Source organism: Primulina huaijiensis, chromosome 11 (assembly GCF_012295235.1).
Source record: "Primulina huaijiensis isolate GDHJ02 chromosome 11, ASM1229523v2, whole genome shotgun sequence".
Taxonomy (NCBI): domain Eukaryota; kingdom Viridiplantae; phylum Streptophyta; class Magnoliopsida; order Lamiales; family Gesneriaceae; genus Primulina; species Primulina huaijiensis.
Window position 1 is genome coordinate 22,091,717 of NC_133316.1, and position 23,220 is coordinate 22,114,936.

General features: G+C 34.2%; 2 protein-coding genes and 1 long non-coding RNA gene across 6 annotated transcripts; all 3 read right to left on the reverse strand.

The window, feature by feature from the left end:
- Positions 1-99: 99 nt before the first annotated feature.
- On the reverse strand, positions 100-8,179 carry LOC140987532 (alpha,alpha-trehalose-phosphate synthase [UDP-forming] 1). Its single transcript, XM_073456074.1, is given in 18 exon segments — positions 100-559; positions 1,270-1,368; positions 1,476-1,606; positions 1,703-1,790; positions 1,880-2,002; positions 2,066-2,242; positions 2,398-2,515; positions 3,982-4,169; positions 4,356-4,456; positions 4,933-4,981; positions 5,543-5,631; positions 5,760-5,910; positions 6,144-6,245; positions 6,362-6,476; positions 6,920-7,308; positions 7,454-7,551; positions 7,661-7,993; positions 7,996-8,179. Coding segments are annotated over 18 exon segments (2,796 nt in total). The 5' UTR covers positions 8,081-8,179; the 3' UTR covers positions 100-199.
- Positions 8,180-12,143: 3,964 nt separating this feature from the next.
- LOC140987534 (uncharacterized) lies at positions 12,144-14,360 on the reverse strand. Its single transcript, XR_012177149.1, has 3 exons — positions 14,100-14,360; positions 12,660-12,860; positions 12,144-12,405 (listed from the first exon to the last, which is right to left on the reverse strand). It is a non-coding gene; the product is annotated as an uncharacterized lncRNA (long non-coding RNA).
- Positions 14,361-15,624: 1,264 nt separating this feature from the next.
- On the reverse strand, positions 15,625-19,945 carry LOC140988078 (zinc finger BED domain-containing protein RICESLEEPER 1-like). 4 transcript variants are annotated; one of them, XM_073456977.1, is made up of 4 exons: positions 19,768-19,945; positions 17,150-19,173; positions 16,993-17,058; positions 15,625-15,743 (listed from the first exon to the last, which is right to left on the reverse strand). In XM_073456977.1, exons 2-3 carry the CDS (start codon positions 19,137-19,139, stop codon positions 17,006-17,008), a joined length of 2,043 nt encoding a protein of 680 aa, XP_073313078.1. In that variant the 5' UTR covers positions 19,140-19,173; positions 19,768-19,945; the 3' UTR covers positions 15,625-15,743; positions 16,993-17,005. The 4 variants fall into 4 exon arrangements, with proteins under 4 accessions (XP_073313078.1, XP_073313077.1, XP_073313075.1 ...); XM_073456976.1 differs by having other exon boundaries at positions 15,700-15,866; XM_073456974.1 differs by lacking the exon at positions 15,625-15,743 and adding an exon at positions 16,789-16,878 and having other exon boundaries at positions 19,768-19,944.
- Positions 19,946-23,220: the final 3,275 nt, after the last annotated feature.

Consider the following 23,220-nt stretch of genomic DNA (forward strand, 5'->3'; position numbering starts at 1 on the left):
TACTATAATTACCTTTTATATGTGCAGCCGCTGTTCCGGAAATCACATTCCCCTCAAACTAATACGATGTCGAGAATGAAATACGAATTAGAGATGAAGGAAACGGCAAAAAGTAGCAGTACTACTTAATTTAAAATAAAACTTTAACATTGTACAGGCTCACACCACCACATTGGACACAAGTTTTAGCATCACGAACTCAATGGAAGGATGAAAAGTTAAAGAAGGCAGGCTCCGCAATTGCTTTCAGGAATGCAACCACGTCGTCTGGGGTGTTTAGAAGATATCGAGCATTTGTACGAGGTCGTCCAACAGCACAAGAGAAGTAGTTTTCCTTCTTCAGATCGAGAACGTTCCAAGACGTATTTTCGGGTGATGACCGCCGGCTGCTCCCGGAGGAGCTGCCATTTGATTTCTTTTCTGAATTTGGACCAGCGGAAAGCTTTGGAGTTGGCCTTTTCTCGACGGAGGGCTTCATTGTATCTGTTAGTTTCGTTCTGGGTAGACTCATGACATCAGGGGGAAGCTCTGGTTCGAAAAATGTGTAAACATCCTCATCCTGAAGCAAAGAAAAACAATGTCAGAGGGATTTTGAATAGACACTACAGGTGCTTAGTAATCGTCATTCACTTCACAATAAAAGTCGTTCAGCTGCCATAGATAAATAAATGTCATAAATATTGACATTTATTTAACCGTTACAAAAGACAGAAGGTACGGCATCATGAGTAGTCCTATTTAAAATCTACGTTTTGCTCCCAGCTAGAGTTGGCCTCAAGGATTGGCAGCCATCCCCAAAATGAAACTTCAAGTTTCACTCAATCGACATCTCTCAGCTAGATTGGGTCGGCCGTTGCTTAATTACCCCAAGTCTCCCCCATCATCGATATTTCGAGTCTGCCACTGTTTCCATTTGTAAGCAGATAGAGAATTAGTTGGACAGATGTGCTCTACTTTTGTAAGTCGGCCTGTGAGATTTTTACTCTATTACTACCCATTACCAGGTGTTTAGTTTCATAATGTCAAAGCTTTTCGACAGGTTAAAGTTGGTGCTATTAGTAGGCAATATGTCTAGTAAAGATCCCAGGAAAATACATCCAACGTATGAGTTTACTGATAGATTTCTGAGTTTCATGGAAACAGAATTACCGTGTGACAGTAACATTGTTTAGATGGATCAAATATGAAAAAGTTGAAGAGATGAAATTTAAAGTTTCGAGAGCATTCTTTTCAAATTTTCAGTTTTAAAAAATAACAATATACGTATACCTTTCCTAAGAAGTGCCCAATGCACAAGACATAATCGATGGGTGTACAGATGGCTTTACTATGAACAATCTCTCCCAGTATTCTGTCAATAGCAGCTCCCTGTTGACAGAAGGAAGGGAAGGACCGAATATTAATGTGGAAAACGAAAACTTAAAGGACATCTAGTAATCAGCCAAACATTAAAAATAATCTAGCAATATGACTACCTTTGTGACACCCACTGCTCGCACCTCAACAGATCGGCTTCCATGAACAACATCAACAGATGAGTTAGAAATCGGACCAGTCCATAGATGTTGCAGCATGTCTCTTGCTTGCAGTCTTCCAAATTCAACATCTAAAATTGCACCGAGTAAATTGGAGCGAGAGCAGTTTGAACAGGTAAGCGTGAGAATATCAACTTCTTACAATACATCATCACTAAGCTTATTACCTGAATACTTGTAATTCCACACAAGTGAAGTTTCACGGCGTTCAAAGTGAGATCTCGGGGTTCTTTCGGTGAAATACTCAAAAACATGCTGAAATGGTCGTCAGAAGCACCAAATCATGCAATAAGTTGAAGGCTGGACAGAGAATACAATGATGATATTAATAAAGTTCCAATCACCTTGACACTGTCTACCCAATCCATATTTAAGTGTTCAGGCATCGTTGTCATCCATTCTCCTTTTGTCGATCGTAGAAACATCCCATTCTCAGCTGCCAACCACATGTTGTACTCCCCAAAGTTCTGCAAAAGATTTATTTCAGAAGGTATGTAGAGTAACAAACAAGGAAATATAGATATATTTACATCGTCAAGGACACTTCTGTCGCTTCCACTAAGGACCACTATTGTTGTATTTGGATCGCCGCAGAGTCTTGTCAGAGGTCCTTTCAACTCAGGATGCAACTTAAGCTCCATTTCTTTGATCTGATCCCCCCTCCTTCCAGGAGTGTCGATTGGTTCAGTCAGTGTAGCGTTGAAGCCCTATGGATAATAGTAATGATAAACAAGCACCAAAATAATAGATTGTTACTCCCTTTCATTAAACCATGTACCATAGGTATTTTGTGATATTAAAAATTAAGATACACCTAAAGATTAATGTGAAAATCAAAAGTCAACAAATAAATGGAGCATACCAGTATAAGTAACCGGTTTTTAGATTGCAAGTAACGCTTGATAGCATCGCTGACGACAAGTTGAGGTGGAACTTTTTTTATTCTCTGCTGAGCTTCGATAACGGTATCATTCAGTTCACTGCATGCATCAATAACATAATGGGTTGGGCTTCGGTTATCAGTAGCTAGCAGATTTCTACTTTTGGACATGTATTGGACTGTTATTTCTACAACAGCATCAAAAAAGACCTTACAGCAACTAGTTTCTTTGAAAGCTCAAATCAAGAACTAACATTATCTTGGTCAGTTTGCTCATTCTCAATTACATGTAGCTATCTCAAAAGGTTGCTGTCACATATAGCTATCTCAACAAGACCATATATAGATTTTAACATGGTTAAATTCAAACAAGAACATGGGTGGTCACACTATTGTTGAAACGGAAAGGAGTTGCACCTGGATAACACAACCCATCAAATACAGTGGCAACACATAAAATTGCTTTTATCATATTGAGCAATTTCACATCTTTGCATTTTCCAGTACAAGATCTTTTCACCCAAATAGACAATTCCAAGTGACATGAAAATTTTGAAATAGTGACAGAACTTGGACGGAGTTAATCTAATACATCTTCTATCACCTGATTAGAGGCTATGGCACAGTCTCATTGAGGTTGCACGTTACCTGATATTCTCATGTCCTCATACGAGGGAACATAAATAGAGTTACTTTCATTCATTATGTAAATTTGTGCCCACTTCACAGTTGTATCACCGTACCTAGAAGAGTTGAAATAAAGCCACATCTCTCTCCATGAAAAAGAAAAAAAAATCTTTCAAAAGCAAAAGATTTGAAACATAAGTGGAGTGTACCAAAATTTAAGCGTGGGTATCAAACCTCTTGAATAAATCATTTTGAGACTAACAGGGGCATATATGATGACCAAATAGTCGGGGTATCGACCTCTTGGATAAATCATTTTGAGACTAACAGGGGGTATATGGTGACAAAACGGATGACAATAACACTTGTTTTCTTTCATCAATCTTACCCGGTGTAAATTGTGAAAAAAATCAGCAGGGCCCATATAGAATAACCAAATAGCCTGGGTATTGATGTCTTGGATAAATCATTATATGAATAACAGGTGCGTATATGATGACTAAATGAATGACCATTACACTCCTTTTCTTTCATCAGTCTTACCCAGTGTAAATTGTGAAAAAATTCAGCAGGGTTCTGATGTAAATGAATAGAGAAGCTCACATGTTGATCAATACCAAGCAACATCCCGTGACTGCTAATGGTTGGGCATTTTCCAGGATAAAGAGAGATGTATGTACGACTGGAAGAAGAATAGAAAAGCTCTCACTTTAACTACAGTTCCACTTGAAAATCTTCAAACTATTTCAAAATGAGAAAGACATTGCTCTATGGTCACTGAAAATGAGACATACAATCCTAGAAATTATAAGATTATGTCGGACAGAGGATGTCATTGAAAGACAGAAAACCCTGGCAGTTCTTTGAGTAACTATATTCAGTACACCGTCCATTCAGCAGATGTTATATTCCAAACAACTAGCTAAAAAACTTACACACCTCACAAAGAATTCAGCCCATTGTTGAGCAGTATGAGTTGTCACATGCTCAAAGTTATGACGGTGGCGTTTTTCTCTTTCATCAGCGTGCATATTCAAAGCTTGGTCTATAGCTGATGCAACTTCTGTAATGTTCCATGGGTTTACAAGAATCGCACCAGCACCAAGGGATTGTGCTGCTCCAGCAAACTACAATGATAGTGTGATATCCAAAAGGAAACATCATAGTGGCAAAATCAAAAAAAAAAAAAATCAAACATCATAACAAAAAATGAAGGATAAAAATTCATGGTCCAATAACAAATTTCCGAATATAAATGAACAAAGAAAGGTGGTTCCACTAGAAAAAATAGAAGTGTAGAGTCTGAAAGTTACTTCACTGAGGATGAGAACCCCTTTTCTGGAATCTTGACAGGCCACAAACTCATAACTAACAAGATTCATTCCATCCCGCAAAGAAGTTACAAGTGCCACATCTGTCAACCACAAAATTATCAGAAGATAGCTTCAAATCAGTTTCAAAATCCGAAAATCAGCAATAATTAACCCCACATTTTGAGTAGTTAGACAACATTGCTTCTGCAAGGGATAGTATGAGTGTACTCTGCATTATAAATTTGAGGTTGTATTCAATCTCATCTAAGCTCCTCTTGCTTACAGTTTGATCTTATGCAGAAATACCGTACCAGAAGTATCACTGTATTGAAGATCCAACTGTTTTTCCACATACATCCAGTTTTAAGAAGAGAGATTATTTCAAATGTATTATGGCGTCAAACTTTGCAGTCTACCACTTTCAAAATGGCTAAAGACATTTCAAAAAACTGCATATTTGTTGCATGGTTTAACATGAAGGTGGTTGAGAATATGTGGTGGCATGACATTTGATCCATGAAATCCTAAAATAAAAGGAGAAACTAGAAATTGACATTCAAGCCACAGCTATTATTACCAGTGACAGCATATAGTGCACACAAAGCAAGGAAGTCAAGAGAACGGTCCTGCATGAGGGGAAAAAGATATTGCTTCAAATATTTTAAAAAATATAAGAACACTTAAAATGCACACAATCCATTAACAGCATCATGTATGCATGTGTGTAGACAGATTACTAGTGTGCGATAAGAAAAAGAAGACTCTGAGAAGCTGATATCTTCCCAGCATCCTCCATGTTTAGCATGGCATGTAGCATGATTTTAGATCGATCCTTCTAATGTGTGCCATATTCAAGTTCAGATATATTTTTTCCATCTAAAATTTTAAATAAATTCTAGAATCTGTTATTTAGAAATGGACTGCCAGAAAAATTAAAGGCCGATAGAGGATGACATTTGTAGCCATGCAATGAAACTCAAAATCCCTGAATAATTATTCATCATAGATATAGATGCTGGACGCACTGTGAAGAGTAAAAACACAGAGAAACTGAGTAAAGACATGGCAAATGTGAAAATTCAGTAGAAAGGTGAAATCCATTGTGATTAAATATCTATGTGCTTATGAATGCATGTGTGGGCAGTGAAACACCATAACTGTTGAGTGAATGACAGAAAAAAGCTAACCAGATGATGAATTGGAACAGCATTCAAAGTTCCAAATCTACCATTGATCCGTCCGACAATTTCATGAACCTGGCTTGTAAGTTTTTGATCTGGGTAGAACAAAAGAGGGTAGCAAAATGATATGACGTCAGGCATAAAGAAAATCCATCTGAGCTTTGCATAAGCTAAAATGAAATTATATTTTGGAAGAAATAGATGAAACCACATTAGGCCATACATTCGGGAACATCAGTTCTTGTCGGCACTGCAATTTGCAGCAAAACCACCTTATCCTGCCAGTTTGGATTTTCTTCTAGAAACTTTTCAAATGCTAGAATCTTTTGAGGGATTCCTTTGATCATGTCAAGGCGATCCACACCAAGCATTACCTGTAAGATTATAATAGTTTAAAAGTAACCAGCAAAATTAAACAGTATACTTGTGCAAAAAATTAAACAAATTACAAAGGGCTGGCATAAACTCTCTGCAAATTTTGCAGCGGACTGGTTGGAAATCACCTACTCTATCTGATCAAAGTAAAATCAAACCAAATGTCATAGCCAACTAGGGGTTGGGGAGATAATTAGTTCCGAACGCGGAGCAAGGGAGATAAGGAACAAACCTTTCTTCCAGAAAATCTTTCTTTCAATTCTTTGATGCGTTCCTGGACCTGAGGAGCTTCAAGAGCACGGATGAACCTTTCTGAATCAATGCCTATGGGAAACTGCATCAAAAGATAAACAAATGACCCAAGTTATGAAAAGAGTAATGTATGAGGCAATAAAGAAGCATATTAAACATCAAAATATGGAGCATTCAGATAAAATCACGTGGACATACCGCAGCCACACGAGTTACTCTTCCTTGGTCCTCTACACCTTCAGGAGTACCTTCAAGTCCAAGAATACGAGTACAAGCACTAACGAAATGTCTGGCATAATCATATGTGTGGAAACTGGAAACAAACCCCCTAAACTAAGTTAGTAAATTCTGCAAAATTTTACAATAATAAAATGGCACAAGTAAAATCTCAAAATGCAAACAAATAAATCCCGGCACAAATACATGGGAGCCATATCTTACTTTATAAGAAAGTTTAACTTTGGACTCATGGAAAGAGGTCAAATAAATGTGCTTATACAGAAATCTGAAAGAGATAACAAACATAGGTAAATTTGGAGGAAACTAGCCAGGTGGCAAGAAAATAACAGACACCATAGCACGTGCCACTACACACATCCGAATCCAACAAATAAAAAATTATAGATATAATGGAATGTTTCATTATAACTGACACACTTAAAAATTAATACATCATTGAAATATTGCATTAGTTTACAGCTAGGAATTTGTAGAACAAACTGGTATATGATTTAGTACGAGAAACAAACATATTACCCAACCAAATCAGCAGCTAGCACTGCATGAAGTAGCTCTGATCGAGATGGCAAAGTCCGGTGGATTTCAGAAGATGGAAAAGGGGTATGTAGAAACCACCCAACTTTCATCCTGCTATTATATTCTTTGAGGCATTTGGGGAGGAACATGAGATGGTAATCGTGGCACCAAACAACATCTCCCTCCTCATAGTGTTGGTTAACAACATCAGCGAACATTTGATTTGCCTTCTTGTATGCAGCAAACTGCGACTGAAAACTCCTGGTTGTTGCAAGACGGTCTTCTTGTGGAAGTCCAAGATAGTGAAACAAAGGCCATAATATGTTGTTGCAATAGCCATTGTAATACTGGTGAACAATCTCTTCATCCAGGAAAACTGGGATACACTTCTGCAGTAATTAGAAGAGAATAAGTTAACAGCAAGATCCTGCATACATACAGTATGTTAGACACTCTTGAAGAACCATACAGCTCAAATAATTAGTAAGTCGGAAAACAAGTGCCAATTAGACCACAATCACGCAAGTATTTCACCTTCTCAGCAAGGGCTTTAGTAAGAGCCTTCTGCCCAACCTCGTCCGGCACATTAACACCAGCCCAACCAATCCAACGCGCCTCAAATTCCTTTACACCTAAATCAAGTGATTGCATAAATCAAACCAAATACAAGCTACTTACCGATGACCATACTGTGAAATAGAAAGTGGAGGGAATAAGAAAAGAAGCACGCTAAATGCTCACCAAGAAGAGCGCTTACTAGACCCCCAGCACTTATCTCCAATGACCAGGAATCTTCACCTCTCCTCACTGCTGATACAGGCAGTCTATTAGCAACAACTAACAGTCTCTGTTTGATAGACCTCACATCAGACCTTTCCCGCCCTTCATTGAGAAACTGCACTGCTCCTTCCAGATGTTCAGTATCATGCTCAGAGATCTCAACCCCACTATTGCCATCTGTTACAGATGGAGATCTGCTGTTTCTTCTCAGTTGTCTTTCTCTTAAGAGCCTCCCAACTCTAGTGTTGGGAAGCTGTAAGTTGTCGTTATACTTGTTTCCAGGCATATGGGCAGTTTTCCAATATGGGCTTTGTTACAGTTCAAGTCTGACAGAAAGCAACTGCCCTGCATTTTGATTAGAACAGATTGAGAAGTAATCATTCCAGATAAATTCTCCAATACTATGATACTTGGGACAATTCTCAATCGCACAATTTTTCTGTAGAAACCGTAGATTACATATTTATAACAGTAGAGGAATTCTACCGCTGAACGTTGATGCAGAGGGCAAATTTTGCATATTCACCAATCAAAACTAAAACTAGAGGACAGACAGACATAGAAAGAGATAGCAAAGAAAAAGGGATCCACAGAAATGTGTGTGGGAAAATGAGTTACAGAGAGGAGTCTCCAGCATTAATAACTCGTTTCATATTTACCTACGCCATCTAAATTAGTATAATATCCGAAGCTCATCACAAATTTTCAATGCAACCAAAATTTTATTTTTATTTAAAAAAACGATTTTAGTTGCCAGATAAATGTAAGCACGATGTGTTAGTGTTAGAAAGACGATGCACACGGAGACATCGACAGCCACCATATTTCAACAATCAAGAAAAGAGGGGAAAAAAATCGTGCGAAAGTCTGAAAATTTACAATTGACTAATACACTAGCACTAAAATGCAATAAAAAGCGAAAATTTTATAATCTGAGTACTACAGCAGTGGATAAAAAAAAAAGGACAGCTCACCCTGAGAGGTAGAACTCAATATCAATTTCAAACACACAAAATATTCCCCAGTAAAACCACGTAAGAACTCGAAAACCCAAATCAATATCGGACCAGGAAATCTTTCAAAAACATAAAAATAAAATAGAAAAAACTACCAAACTCCAAAAGCACCGACTGCAGCCGATAACAAGCCACGAGGATTACTCAATTCGATTCCAAATCCTCTAAAGAAAGCTCCTTAGAAGTATGGTAAGCTTTCAACAGCTCGTATAACAAGGAAAAATTGATTCACATACAGAGACAAAAGAGTAAAGGGATGGTGGTTGAAAGATTCTCCGGGTGGCAGAGAAATAAAGAGAAAGTGAAGCCGTATCCTCGTGTAAGCTTTACAAGATATGTAGAGCCTCACCGCCATGCAGATGGAACCAAAAAGACTTCACTCCAAAAAAAATTGTATTTTGACGTGCTAAATCTTTCTTGCTGACAATTAAATAGCTGGAAACCTGGGGCTACGTTTACAAATTACAGCTGAGAGAAGCCAACTCCCTGCGTTTGCGTGCGCTTCGCAATTGACTGTCATTTCATTTGTGTTTACCACCCTATACTAAATTTGACATCCATCCTTGTTCGTAAAATTATAACGTCCAGGGCAGCTGTAATTAAATTAATTACATAGAATTATGATCCATGGAATCCTCGCACAGCGACAGGCCTTTTAGTCAGTAGGTCCTTTTTTACTTGGAACAAGGATACAAATTTGTACGAACCAGAGACGTCAATCGAATCGCTTACATCTCGAGATAAAAATTCACTGTTTAATATGTATCAAGTTCAAAATGTATTTTTCATACATAAAAAGTTATCTTTTTTCACATATATCACATATACATATAGATTTTTATTGAGAGAGGGAGATAAAATTTTGTAAATTCGTTAACCCATTTCATTATCACACTAAAGAAATAGTTAAATTCGCAAGTCAACCACATAAAACCAAAGTGTGAATGTAGTGAAAAACGATTAAGGAATACATAGTCAGTGCAAGAATTTTCACATGTTAGTTACTGTTAACTTAAGTTTTGTCTTTTTCTCTTCTTCCAAAAGTTAATAGATATCACTTATGAGATCAATTGTACGTGAAATGTCGTTTTAAGAAACTGACTGATTTGGAAACAATAAATGGTCAGGAAATTAAGGTACATAAAGGAATTCGAATAACTGAAGCAACTTCGTAGATGCTAGAAATTTAAGTACACAAAGGAATTCAAGTAACTGAAGCAAGTGCATTTTGATATATATCATTCATATGAGTAGTGTCAATAATCTACTTAACACATGACGAATTCACGTGAATTACTAGATCAAACATCCAAATTTTATATTAAATTTGGTATTGTTGCAATTTTCTTTTCTTTTTTTTTGAAGATGGAGACGAGTTCTTGGGAAGATAAAAGAAATTTATGCTAATTTGGTTTACTGTTGCCAAAAAAAACGATTAATGAACAACTAAATTTTTAAGTAGCTACCGAACAATCACTGGAAAATCGCTACTCCCATCAAATAATATAATCACAAAACATAATACTCTACCTTCACAATAACTCATGTGCCCTAGCTGTCTTTTAAAAAAAATATTTGGCCATAGCTATGTCTTTGTGAGAAACTATTCGCAATAACTAAAAAGTTAAAGACGAAGAGAAATATACATATTTAGAATATAATATTTTGAAATTTCCATACCGCATTTAGTAAATGGAAATATCAGTGGGAAATCTTTCAGCTTTTGATTTGTGGATGAAAATTGATCCTTATATTTATACACGGACAATGACAGCTTGCTACGAATAAAAAGTGAACTACAGTTATTATTACAAATAAATTATATCCCAGAATGATCATGTTTCAAGGACGTAGTTACATGCAATCTGGAACAGTGTAACTTGTGAAATCTTTTATTTAAAAATCTAAAATACTTTCACAAGCTGTCCTATAATTTTAAAAAATTCTAAAATTTTCGTTGAAAGAGAGATTTATATGTATAGATCGTCGAAAAAAGTTGAAGAAGATAAATCATTGAGAACTAAAACTAAACCAGCCTTTCCTTCTTCTCAAAGAACTCTCCTATTTTTTAATTTCTTTGTTTTTCTAATAAACTACTAACTTTGTCGGTCGAAGTTATATCATTCCTCCTTTTTTTGGTTCAATTTTTTTGTGACTGGCGCTATACCTTGATCTATAATTATGCATCTGGTATCGAGGGATTCAATATTCTAAATATATATATACTCTATAAGCATGCCACGCAACAATTTTTCATGAGTACCTGCAATCCGACTTCATTCAAAAACATAGTTTTGCAATACTGTCAAAGTTTCTACGAAGAAAATAGAATTTAAAAATAACTGACGAGTATGTGTATTTGAAGATTTAAATTGCTAACATGAATGCGATATAGTGACTATCCTAGGGGAAAGGGGTTTTGAAAAACAAAAACAAACATAAAACGGGAAATAACATGTAATGATTTTAGAAAAGTTAGGCGGATATAATAAACCTGACTACGGCCGCAGTGCCAGGTATCCAGGCAATCTTTGGTCGAAACAAAGCCACAGCCCGTCACATAGAGGGATCAAAAGATTCTAACTCATGATTTAGGCTCAACAAATTAAGGCTTATGGCGTACTTCAAATATTATGAATGGTTATGCGTCCATATGGTGTTGGGATAAGATGATAAATTGAAATACAATGATACATAATTATTTTTCAACTAATTTTTTTTGTAAAAATGGATTCAAATGCTAAATGGTATAAGGATATTGAATCCTTGGCACAACAAAATAATTGTGTGGAGATTTCAAATTTACAGAATTCGTAATGGTGAACTGAGTGGCGAGTGCTGCATTTTAATTATAACATCAAGGGAGTGTATGGTTTTAATTTTCGTATTTAGAGAAATTTTTTTTTTAAAATATATTTTTTGATACTACATTGAATAATGTGATATATTTAATTTTATTTTCTGAAGGAAAAAATATTAAATATAATATTATTTAGAATTTTGTTGGGCTATTTATTTCTATTGATTTGTAGATATTTTAAAATTTTAAAATGTAGCGTACGTATCATATTGAAGTATAATATTAATGATATAATTTTGAAAAAAAAATATTTTAAAAATTAATTGTTAGAAGATATGAAATAAACATATATTTTTTTAAAAGAATAGTATTTGATTTTAGAGAAAACTACATTTTTCTACTGTGTTGTCAACTTTCAGTCTAGTCATGTATCTTTCATTATTTTTACAATTTTAGTCATTTTTTATTAAGAGTTCTAATATAACATTGATCACACTAGTGTCATGTATGCAATATATTGTTGTCACGCCGAAAAAACGACTAAAATTGCAACAAAAAAAAAAAGTAACAGACTAAGACCAATATTTGACAACACAAAGAATCAAAATCGTAAAAAGTTAAACATATAGAAGCAAAAATATAATTTTCCTTTGATTTTATTTAAGAAATGTAAATACTCCGTGAAATACAACCAAACAAAATCCAGACGCCCTTTTATCAGATGTCATAGGATCATTATCCTAGCGACCTACCTGCTTTTGCCTTATGATGCAGCTTTAGAATCTATAAAATGGAGAAATCTTATCTAAGGTTGGTTTACCTACAGGCGACTTGAAAAGGGTATATTATTGGGGACAGAAAAGACCCTCGTGTACCTTTTGTTCTTTTTCCTGCCAAGCATAGTTAAGTGGAGAAATATTTGATTCTTGCACTAGATTACTTGAAAGCTAATAAAATGTATGTTACAGGTACAAAACAAGCAATCGGGAGTGCCTTATTCATGGAAATGATCCTAACACCAAAATTGGAACTTGAGAAAATATCTAGATGCGTGGTCTTAATTATGTTTTGGCTGATATGATTCATCATGAATTAATTAATCCGAAATTAACTGTTAGAGATGATATTTGAGGAGATAGAGTACCTTGAAATTCAGGAAAGTGTTTCGACCTTTTCATTACTTTCGTTTTTGTCGAAGCAACGCTACTGCCACAATACATCTGTGGCGGGCAAGAAATCATATGACTGTTTCCGATTGAAATTGGGCTGTCTAGAACGGCTACTATTCTTCACGAATCCGTGTGCTACTTTGGTTTCAAAAGTTTGATGCTGTTGTTTAATAGATCTGTGAAATTAAGTCTTTAACGTGATTGCAGATTGCACTGATCCAATGATAAAGATTCCGCACAGGCAGAACATATTCTATTTTCATCATTTAATTGTAAAAACTCAAGAGAACAGAGCCATTCCAATCGACACTCTGCAGACATCCCAAAGCTTGTATGTGCTCATTCTTATATTTACCTTATGGGACCAAAGTTTTCTTAAAATTCCTTTATGATCGGGCAATCCTTGAGAATACTTTACTGTAAGTATTTAACTATTCTCTAATAAATTCATGTATCCTGTTTCATGTCTTTTTCTTTGCCGTCTTAATGTCCAGGTCACACATTACATGAGTGGTGGCTACACCATCTCAGCTTTAAATGGAGTTCATTGCATTTAGACTTTAGTACAGGATCCCTAGCTCCACATCTTTTCACAAAAGTTAGCATAATCACTTCAAACAAAATCCCCCCAGAAGCTCCAAATTCAATAGAACGATAAGCAATTCTATCAAAATATTGTGACAACAAAGAAATTGCACCTAAAGCCAGATAATAAAACCTTAATATCTAGGCACAGTTGATGTTTTCTAATTCAGACTTAAGCAGATTGTTACGAGACGTGATACTCGTCGATCCATAGCCTGCAAAAAACTGATGACCATTTAAGTTTTTCTACCTATTGCAGAAGGAAATCAAGCCATATTATAACCCTTTTATCTACATGATCAAAAACTCAAAATAATCAGTCGATGCTAAATATCTTTACCTCCGCTTCAAATCAAGTTAAACCAAAGGAAAATATACAAACAGATTATAATCAGTCGATGCCAAATATCTTTCACTCCGTTTGGAACCATTCATTTAATCCGCAGACTAGTCTAAATTCAAGAGAGATTATAATACATCTCCTTTGATCGTTCATTTTACTACTTACGAGTGAAATTGATGATTAGAAGTCAGTTATACTCCGACATTCCTGGACCTAGAACTTCTTATCCTTAATTGAAGTTCAAAGGAAAATCTACAAACAGAAACACCACAACTCCGCAACAGCAAAATTATTCTCAGGCAATTCCAAACTCTAGCAAGAAGTAATCTGATCGAAACTCCGTGGAAACAACAATTCAACAGTTTAACACGGAAAAATCATTCATCAAACCACCAAATCAGACAATTTCAAGCGTACAAAAAACAACCAACGATCATGCTCTATTCTCGGAGGCACCAAATGATTGAAAAAAAAAAAAAAGACTTACCTGAAATTGGAGAAATGCTGACGTCAGACCTCCATTAAAGCACTGGAATTCGCCTGTGTCAGTTGCAGTGGCTTTTGGCCTGGGCAGAAGACGTAGAGTTCTCGAGAAGAAAGCGAGAAAAGGGTCGAATCAAAAGGTTCGCTTTTATAATATGCGTGTGATGCGCATACATATATAAAGGTTGCGGTTGTGTTGCATCTATGCCAGAGATAGTGAAAGACAACTGTACCTGCATTGCCCAATCATTTGTAGGGAATTTATTCCCCCACTTCCCCATTTTATTTTTTATTTTTTTTTATAAAAACTTCCCTATTTCAATATTATTTGCATCCTAGTTAGGAATTAAGGTTCTAGTTCTTCCCCTTTTGAATCAAATTTAGGCCGAAGCCAAATCAAACCAAGTTTTAAAAATTCGTTTTTGCTTGTTTTTAAACAAGAATCATTCATTTTTTGAACGTTTTCTTCATTTATGTTAGTTGTCTCACATCGATTGAATAAAATACTTGAAAATTGTATATATGATCTTGAACAATCCTACCTCTTGAGCTAGCTTTTGGGGTTGAGTTAGGTCCAAGTTCCAATCTTAACAATGTATCAGAGCTCATGTTTCACCGTTATGTGTTGGACCACCCGTTCTGTCCATAGTTGAGTCATTTGTAAATTTCATGTTCCATATGTTCATTCCTGAGCGTGAGAGGGTGTGTTAGTTGTCTCACATCAGTTGGATAAAATACCTGAGAGTTTTATATATGCTTGGACAATCATCCCCTCTTGAGCTAGCTTTTGAAGTTGAGTTGAGTTAAGTTCAAGTTCCAATCTTAACAATTTAGTGTTTAAATGTCTACTCCTAAATGAAATAAATTCGACACGTTTTCAAGGGAGCGGACAAATTTTATACGCAAAAAAAAAAAAAACCAAAAAGTGCAATCTTTAAACATTTTCACACAAAAAAAAAATATTTATAATTTTGAGGAACACAGATTAGAGATGAAACTCCTCGCAAATAAACTTGTCAAAAATATCTTAAATCCGAAATGGACTTCAAATTCATTGAAATCTGATTCGATTGACAATATCTACAAGATATAATCGAATCCAACGAGTTGACACATAAATGACACTCCTCAAACTTTGTGTTTAAGTTTTTTCAATGTGTTTTGCAATACGTTGAATTACTGCAACTCTCCGTGGAATTGGTGTGCGTGGAGCCCATCATTCGAATTTTGCGGAACATAATCATCGGGTGAAAGACAAAGTAAAGGCAATTGTCCAAGAAATTGTGACACCTAAGTTGAAGAATTATCAGACGTGCATGAAACATGTTATTAGTTGCCCCGGTATAGGGTAGGAAAACGATTTTTTTTTTCTGATCAGATTTTTTTTCATGCATGCAAAATTCATTTGTGGGAAAGTATACGAAGAATAAATCAGAGAACTTTGGTGACTTTTTTTAAATAGTATATATTTTTAAAATAATTTATCATATTTACAAATTTAAAAAAAAAATAGTGATGAATGCCGACCAACTCCACCGACGCACAGTGTGCTCCTGCTGGTAATGGTTATTGAGGTCTTCAACTACATTCTTCTAAGTCAACTTTCGCGTACTCCATATTTGAACACTTTTTTTCACGCTGCTCCCACCTATTGAACTGCACTCCCGGTCATACCCACGTAAAATCTCCATTCTTTTTTAGATAAAAAGTGATACTGGCAATAAAGTTGAATACATTCTCTACGGTCTGTTAATCACATTTATTTTTCCACCTGCAACTCGTGGCAATAAAATTTGATAAACTCCATTCACGTTAAGTAAATCTGACAGTACATTCACAATTACTGATAATTTCTCATCTAAATCTAAGGTCCATCATCTAAATCTAAGGTCCAAGACTTCAAGCACAGACCAACATGACTAACTAGTAACTACTGCATGTACTAGAGGTTTCTTAGCTTGATTCTAAAACATGCAGGGACGGATCAAAAGTTTTTGATCTGGTTAGACTGAACTAGATACAAGTTATAAATTTTTAGTGGAAATAAATTCTGAAAATTTAATGTATCAAGATCTCTATTAATAATAAATCAAGTTTCTCGTGATGTATGTATTTAATTGAATGCACAAAAAATTAGTAAAAAAAATAAAATTAGTAGTTTTTTTAGGGATTTTCAATAAGTTTTTAACAATGGTATGATACATATCCATAGTTGGATTAATATTTGAGCCAAACTATTATTAAAAAAATGTTGAGTCAATTTGGGTCGATTAATATTGATATATTATTTTAGAAAATATACTCATGTATACATAATTAAGTAATAAATTAACTACCATTTATATATATTTCAAGTCTAACCACATATATTCAAATTAAATTCGACCAACATATATACATAATTATGTAGTATATTCACTACCATTTTTATAAAAACCATCATATATATTCACACAAAACCCAAAAATTAAGATTGGTTAATCCATATATATATATCACATAAAGCCGAGGGGTTAGGGTGGGCTATATGCTCGCGCGCATTCGAACAAGATAAAGCAATACACATACTCATTTCCTGAAAACTAATGGCATCGTTAAAACAAATGGGTGTACATACTTGTCGTCTAATTCAAATCAAGATTTGCATGTACCAAACCAATGCCCATAAGTTTTACAAGAAAAACACCAAGCCATTAGAGAAGAAAAACAACTTTTACGGAGACCATTATCACAATATGTCAATATCCCTGCTGAAAGTGGAAGAGACGGCATGATTCTCTTCACTGTCAAACAAAGTTCACAAGAAATCGAGAATAAACGGATTACTACAAATTCATAACTTTGCCAGTGACGGCGTTCGGAAAGATATAAATAAAAATAAAAGTAACGAACCATACCATATATTGTACATCAACTTGTTTCCACTGCAAGTGGTAACGGAGAACTGCTCAAAGTCACCGTGACTGCAGGACAAAGAAAAAGGTTTATTTATCACTCCGGACAAGCAAAGAGAAAGAAGATAATAACACACAATAAATAAGGAAATTTCAATACCTCGTGGTTCCATCTTTAACCAATCTTGCCCACACATTAAAGCTTCTCTAATATCAGGACTTACAGCACTGCGATCCTGGTCAAGTACTCTGCCCCTGTTGCTGAAAGCAACATCTGGTCCAAGAGTGGACACAGGAATACCAAGAACATCACGTGCCATCATTGATAAGATAGGATACCGTGGAGTGTGAACTTTCCACCAATTCAGTATGCTGAAATCATAATTGCGAGGAAAGACAGGCTCCTCTAAATACTTGTCGAGATCTGATCCCATGCTCTGACTCTGTGATGTTTCATACAGGAACTTGTCAAAGCCCTTGAGTTTGTCTCTAGTACCATTGCTAGTACTGGGCAAACTGCCTCCGGACCTCGCTGAATCTTCGTCGAGCAAAGTTAATCCCATGGAGTACTCATTGAAAACTTCCCTAAGCCCATCAGAAACTTCTTTGATACGATCTGGAGCGTTGCTTCCATAAATCTGTCTATAATAGTACTCGACCAACTTCATCTTAAAACGAGGATCCAAAACTGCGGATATGGCTAAAGCTAAGCTGCATTTCCTCCAATACCAGTCAAATTTGTCCTTCATCTTCAAGGTCGCAGAACTAAGAAAATCATCAGGGTTCTTACTCCACTCAATTAACTGGATGTGCATATCACATATCTCTGGGAAATATATATTTGAAGTATGACATCTGTTCCCCATAAAAACATTTGTAAACTCAAAGAGAAATTTCAAGTAACCTACCATAGAACTAGCCCATTCCCACTCTGTCTCAGATAAAGACATTGAGTATGAAGGATCATGATCTTGCATGAGACAAAGAGCACGCTTGTATTCTATTGCTGCCTCAAGCATCATATATGTTGAATTCCACTGCACTGGACAGTCAAGAATCAGATGCTTGTCACTGTTGATACCTACTTGGTGAGCAATTTCATTAAATTTTACAAGGATTGCTTGTTCACTTTTAATGTACCTTATACTCTCTCGAATTTTACGTATCACACCCCGGAATTCTTCCATGACCTCTTGGGCAGTGGATTTCAAAAGATGTATAATGCATCGCATGTCAAATAACTCTCCATTCTTTAGAAGAGGTCTATTTTGAGATAACCAATCCTTAATCCTGAAAACCATAACTTCATAAGCCATGCAATCATCAAATGTAATTGAAAACAGCTTATGGTCAATAGCCCAGTCAGTCAAACACTTAATAATAACTTCTGAGAGTGTATCATCAGTATGAGATGGATCTAGTGAAACGAAGTTAAGCATCCTCTTCTGCATCATCCAATCCTCATCAATGTAGTTGGCTGTCAAGCATATGTACTCAGAACTATCTGGTGAACCCCACATGTCAACTGCAAGGTTTATTCTACCATGTATTTGACGAATGGACTCGTATACCTTCTGTTTCTCCTTCCCATAGATTGTCAAACAGTCCAGTTCAATGGCATTGCTATCAAACTCAAACATGGGTTGTAGGTTCTTGACGAATATCTTGAATCCAACATGATCCACCATGGCCAAGGGATAACCATGTATCATAATCATTCGAGCAAGATCTGACCAACTACGCTCTTGATCAAATTTAATACTTCCTAGACTGATCGTTTGGTTTATTTCATCTTTCATTTGCTCCTGCTCATACTTTAGAGGAATAGGACTTAGAATTTCATCTTTTATTTTCCCTTCTTCATAGGTGATAGTTGTAAGACCAAGATTACTTTGACCAAGAGTACCGTCTTTTCTCTTCCTCTTGGCGGAAAGTATTTGAGAAACATCATAATTGGATCTCTTCAGGCATCGCACCAGATGATTTCTTAAATGAGTCGTACCACTGTTACTAGACCCACTCAATTTCTTTTTGCAATGGAGGCAAACAGCATATTGCGCGTCTGCCTTCCTCACTCTTTCAAAGTGATTCCACACAACAGAAGTCAACCTCTTTGTTTTCTTGGCAGGGATCTCATTTGATATTTCCATGTAACGAGCTTTGTATTAGGACTGTCTATTTCATCTGCATCAATTTTGAGATGAGCTTCAGTCACCGTCGAGCTCATTTTACAAACAAATGACTGCAATTTTAAAGATCATTACTTCATCTTTAATAATTGGAATGAAAAAATTAGCACAGCTACCAGCAGCTTTCCACTCAATACCTCCCAGTGAATGCATACCCAAAAAAAAAAAGGCATAAAGATCCTCAGTAGTCATTGAAGCTGAAGCAATGAAGACCCTCTTAACTCAACAAATTCACAGGCGCGCGCATGCACAGAAAGGTGCGCACATATGCGGTAAGGCTAATAAATTTTCACTCAACCCTTTCCCATATGCAATTCAATAAACTTGATTAGAGTTCCCATTCCGCTTTTCTAACAAGAGCCACGTTACTTCCATTCATATTATCCAAAAACAAAACTACTCCAAACGAATTCATGCTATATAGCACGGAATCCAATACAAATATAAACAAATCTTCCTAAGCAAGCCGCAGAAACGGGAAACCATTTAAACGTTGAAATTAATAAAAGAACACCAAAAAAAAGTTTTAGATCCGGATCCACATCAAGTGAAATCGGGTCGGGCCAAAACATGAAAAGCAAAATCGTACCTGCTAGTGTATTCCCGGCTGACGGCGAATTAAGCGGCTGAATCCGATGGAAAGGATCCGAAACAGATTAAAAGGGTTAGGGTTTGGAATATTTGCTCAGATATGGATTTCGGATTTGATAGAAACCAAATTCTCTTTTGGTAATTACACCCGATAAAAATGGATCCGCTTTACAGTGGTCTGAAAATGTCGTAACTGACGCAAACCCGAGTTTATCAATCGGGTTGGGTCAATGGTTGGTTTAGTTTAATAATAGCACTGAATTTATAAGATATTTAAAATAATTACGTAATTATATGTATTTTAATGTTTTATAAATATATACTATTTTATATTTATTATAAATATATACTATTTTATATTTATTATATTATAATATACGACTGGTTAACTCTTTTTTTAATCATCAATATGATTTTCATATAAACCAAAAATGTCCTTATAAGATTAAAAATATTTCATTTTCATATAATTTAAAAATATCATAAATATCTACTTTATTAAATTGTAGTTAAATATAACCATCATATTTCCATAAATTATTTTTTTATATTTATCTATATTATTTTTAAGATAAACAAATAAATTAAGACGAAGACAGCAAGTTAGTAGTTATAAATTTACTAAACCAAAGAGGGAGAGCACAACAAAACTATTCTACTTTCGTTAATGTCGAAAAAACTTTTCGAGCTGAGTGGTGTGCAACTTCATTAGTCGTACTCCTCATATGATTAAAAGATAAAATTCTCAGACGTCATGAAGTTTCCGAATTTGCAAAATTAAAACACCATCATACCAAGATCGTCTACAAGTTATGTTACTACTTGAATCGTTTGAAGAGAATCTGAATACATGTAAACATTAGTGAGATCAAGATGTAAGCATGGATCCATACCAAGTTAGATATATCAATAGCGATAATATATAAATTGCGTATACGTAACATATATTATTTTATATAATTATCATATGATATATTTTATTATAAAAAATTAATAGTTTATATTAAATTTAGCTTTAAATGGAAGGAGGTTGAGGTGATTTAAAAGAGAAATAGAAAAAGTGGAGAAATAAGAGAGAGATAACGTGGAGTTGTGGCAAACAATTATCATATGTTTAATTAGCTTTGAAAGTATCGAGCATAAATTTTTTGGGGTGAGTTTTTAGGCGGTTTTCAATTTTTGTTGTAAGGAGGATAATGTTGGGATTACGATAAATACACATAAAAAAGTGGTTATTAAAGGGTTAAATAATACTATAGCGTTATTAATATAAAAATATGAGTGGATTATGAACTTCAGCTAATCTAAAATTTGAAATTTTGGTATCATATTAGTCATAGATGATTAATTTATAGTGTTACCTAATTTTTTTTTTAAAAATTAAGATTTTATATAATATTTTCATATGATCTTATAGGATATTAGGTTTTGATATATACATAGAACCGATAAGTCAAAAATCAGTATCGAATATTTCATTAGTTTCAAGCCACAAGTTCAAACAACTATAGAACTGTTGAACCAATGCAATGTGAATATAACTCAAAACGACAAAAACATTCAATGCGATTACAATAAATGACAAAGTAGATAATTATATCTACATAACGGTATGAAACCTCGAGAAGAGACTTGACTTGACGATTGAGTATGCTAGAATTCTTAGTTGAGAGTGTGACATCATCTGAGATGAGTTTATACAACATGATTAATTAAATCAAAGACTCTTATTGAAATTTTGCCAACAACAGAATAAAATTAAGACGAAAAGAGATTTTGATCGAATTTTCAAAAACACACTTGCATGTTCAATCGCTTACTTTTACAATTTTAACTCGGACACATATATCTTTTATCAATTTTCATACTTTATCATTTTGAACAAAAAATTTACTAAATTAACTCGAAAAATTTCCATGTTTTTATATAAGTCACTGGACTGATTTACAAGCTTATATAAATTTTTTTTCATTTTTAGATTTGTAGCCTCCCCAAGATAATATTTAAAATGCATGTCCATGTGCTTGTATGGAGCGCGCATAAACTACAACAAAGAGTATTGGCTGGTTCATTTAATATATAGATGCAACCACCTAGTCTACACAAATCTATAGCAGTAATAATTCAGTTGTTGTGGAATTTTCGCAATGATAAAAAAATTAAACCAAAGTAAAATAATAAGTAGATTAATAAATATAAAAAAAATTGAATTTTTAAAACTATAAATACATTCATAGATTAAGCAACTATGTTGATCACTATATAATATAGGTTGCCTAAAAAATCTTTTTTTTTTAATATTAATTTCCTAAAATAACGATAAGAAGTTAAGAAGTGTTATGATAAATAAACTATTATATTTAATTATAAAACTCAATTTTAAAAATTATTTGTGTTTACTTTTATGGAGCAAAATATATATAATTATATTTAAATGTTTTCCAAACATTTTTTAAACTTTATATTAAAATTTAAAAGTATTATTCTTAATACAATGAAATTATAGTTCCAAAAAAAGGAATTCCCAACTTTAGGTTATTTGATAAAAACTAATAATAATAGGAAAAAACTTGTGTGAGGCGATCTTACGGGTCATGTTTTGTGAGACAGATCTCTTATTTCAGTAATCCATGAAAAAATATTATTTTTTACGCTAAAAATATTACTTTTTATTGTGAATATCGGTAGGGTTGATCCGTATCACAGATAAAGATCGGTGAGATCATCTCACAAAAGACATATTCATCGTAGTAATAATAATAATAATCAATGCAATGAAGGTGCGTGCCACGGTTACTTAGATTTATTGTTTTTAAAAATAAAGTTTTAATAATTACATATTATTTTAAAATTTTGAGGTGACAAGTCACACGAAACCCCACACGAGCTGAGCTTATTTGGCTTAACCGCCTCACTGACACCACACACGAATTAAGATATATTTTAATAGATATTAGTATATTATAAAGAAATAATATCTTAGACTTACTAAAAAAAATTACTATTATATTATATTATATTATAAATAAGTAACACTCTTGAAAAATATTTTGATTGTCATTTCAAAATTGAATCAACAGTCTTATTTCTAATTAATTTATTAATTATATTATATTATAAATAAGTAACACTCTAGAAAAATATTCTGATTGTCACTTCAAAATTGAATCAACAGTCTTATTTCTAATTAATTTATTAATTATTTATATAATAATATATTCAGAAAAACTGCTCACAAATAAGAAATATATATTTTTAATGAATTAAATAAATATTTTTAGATATCTATTCTAAAAAACTTTCAAATTTTTTAGGAAAGAAATTGAGAATTAATATAAAATAAAAATTATTCGGGATAGTTATATAAATATATATTTAATTAATAAAAAATTTATTGTTTATTTTTGTTGATAATTTATTAAATAAATAATTAATAACTTAATTTAAAATA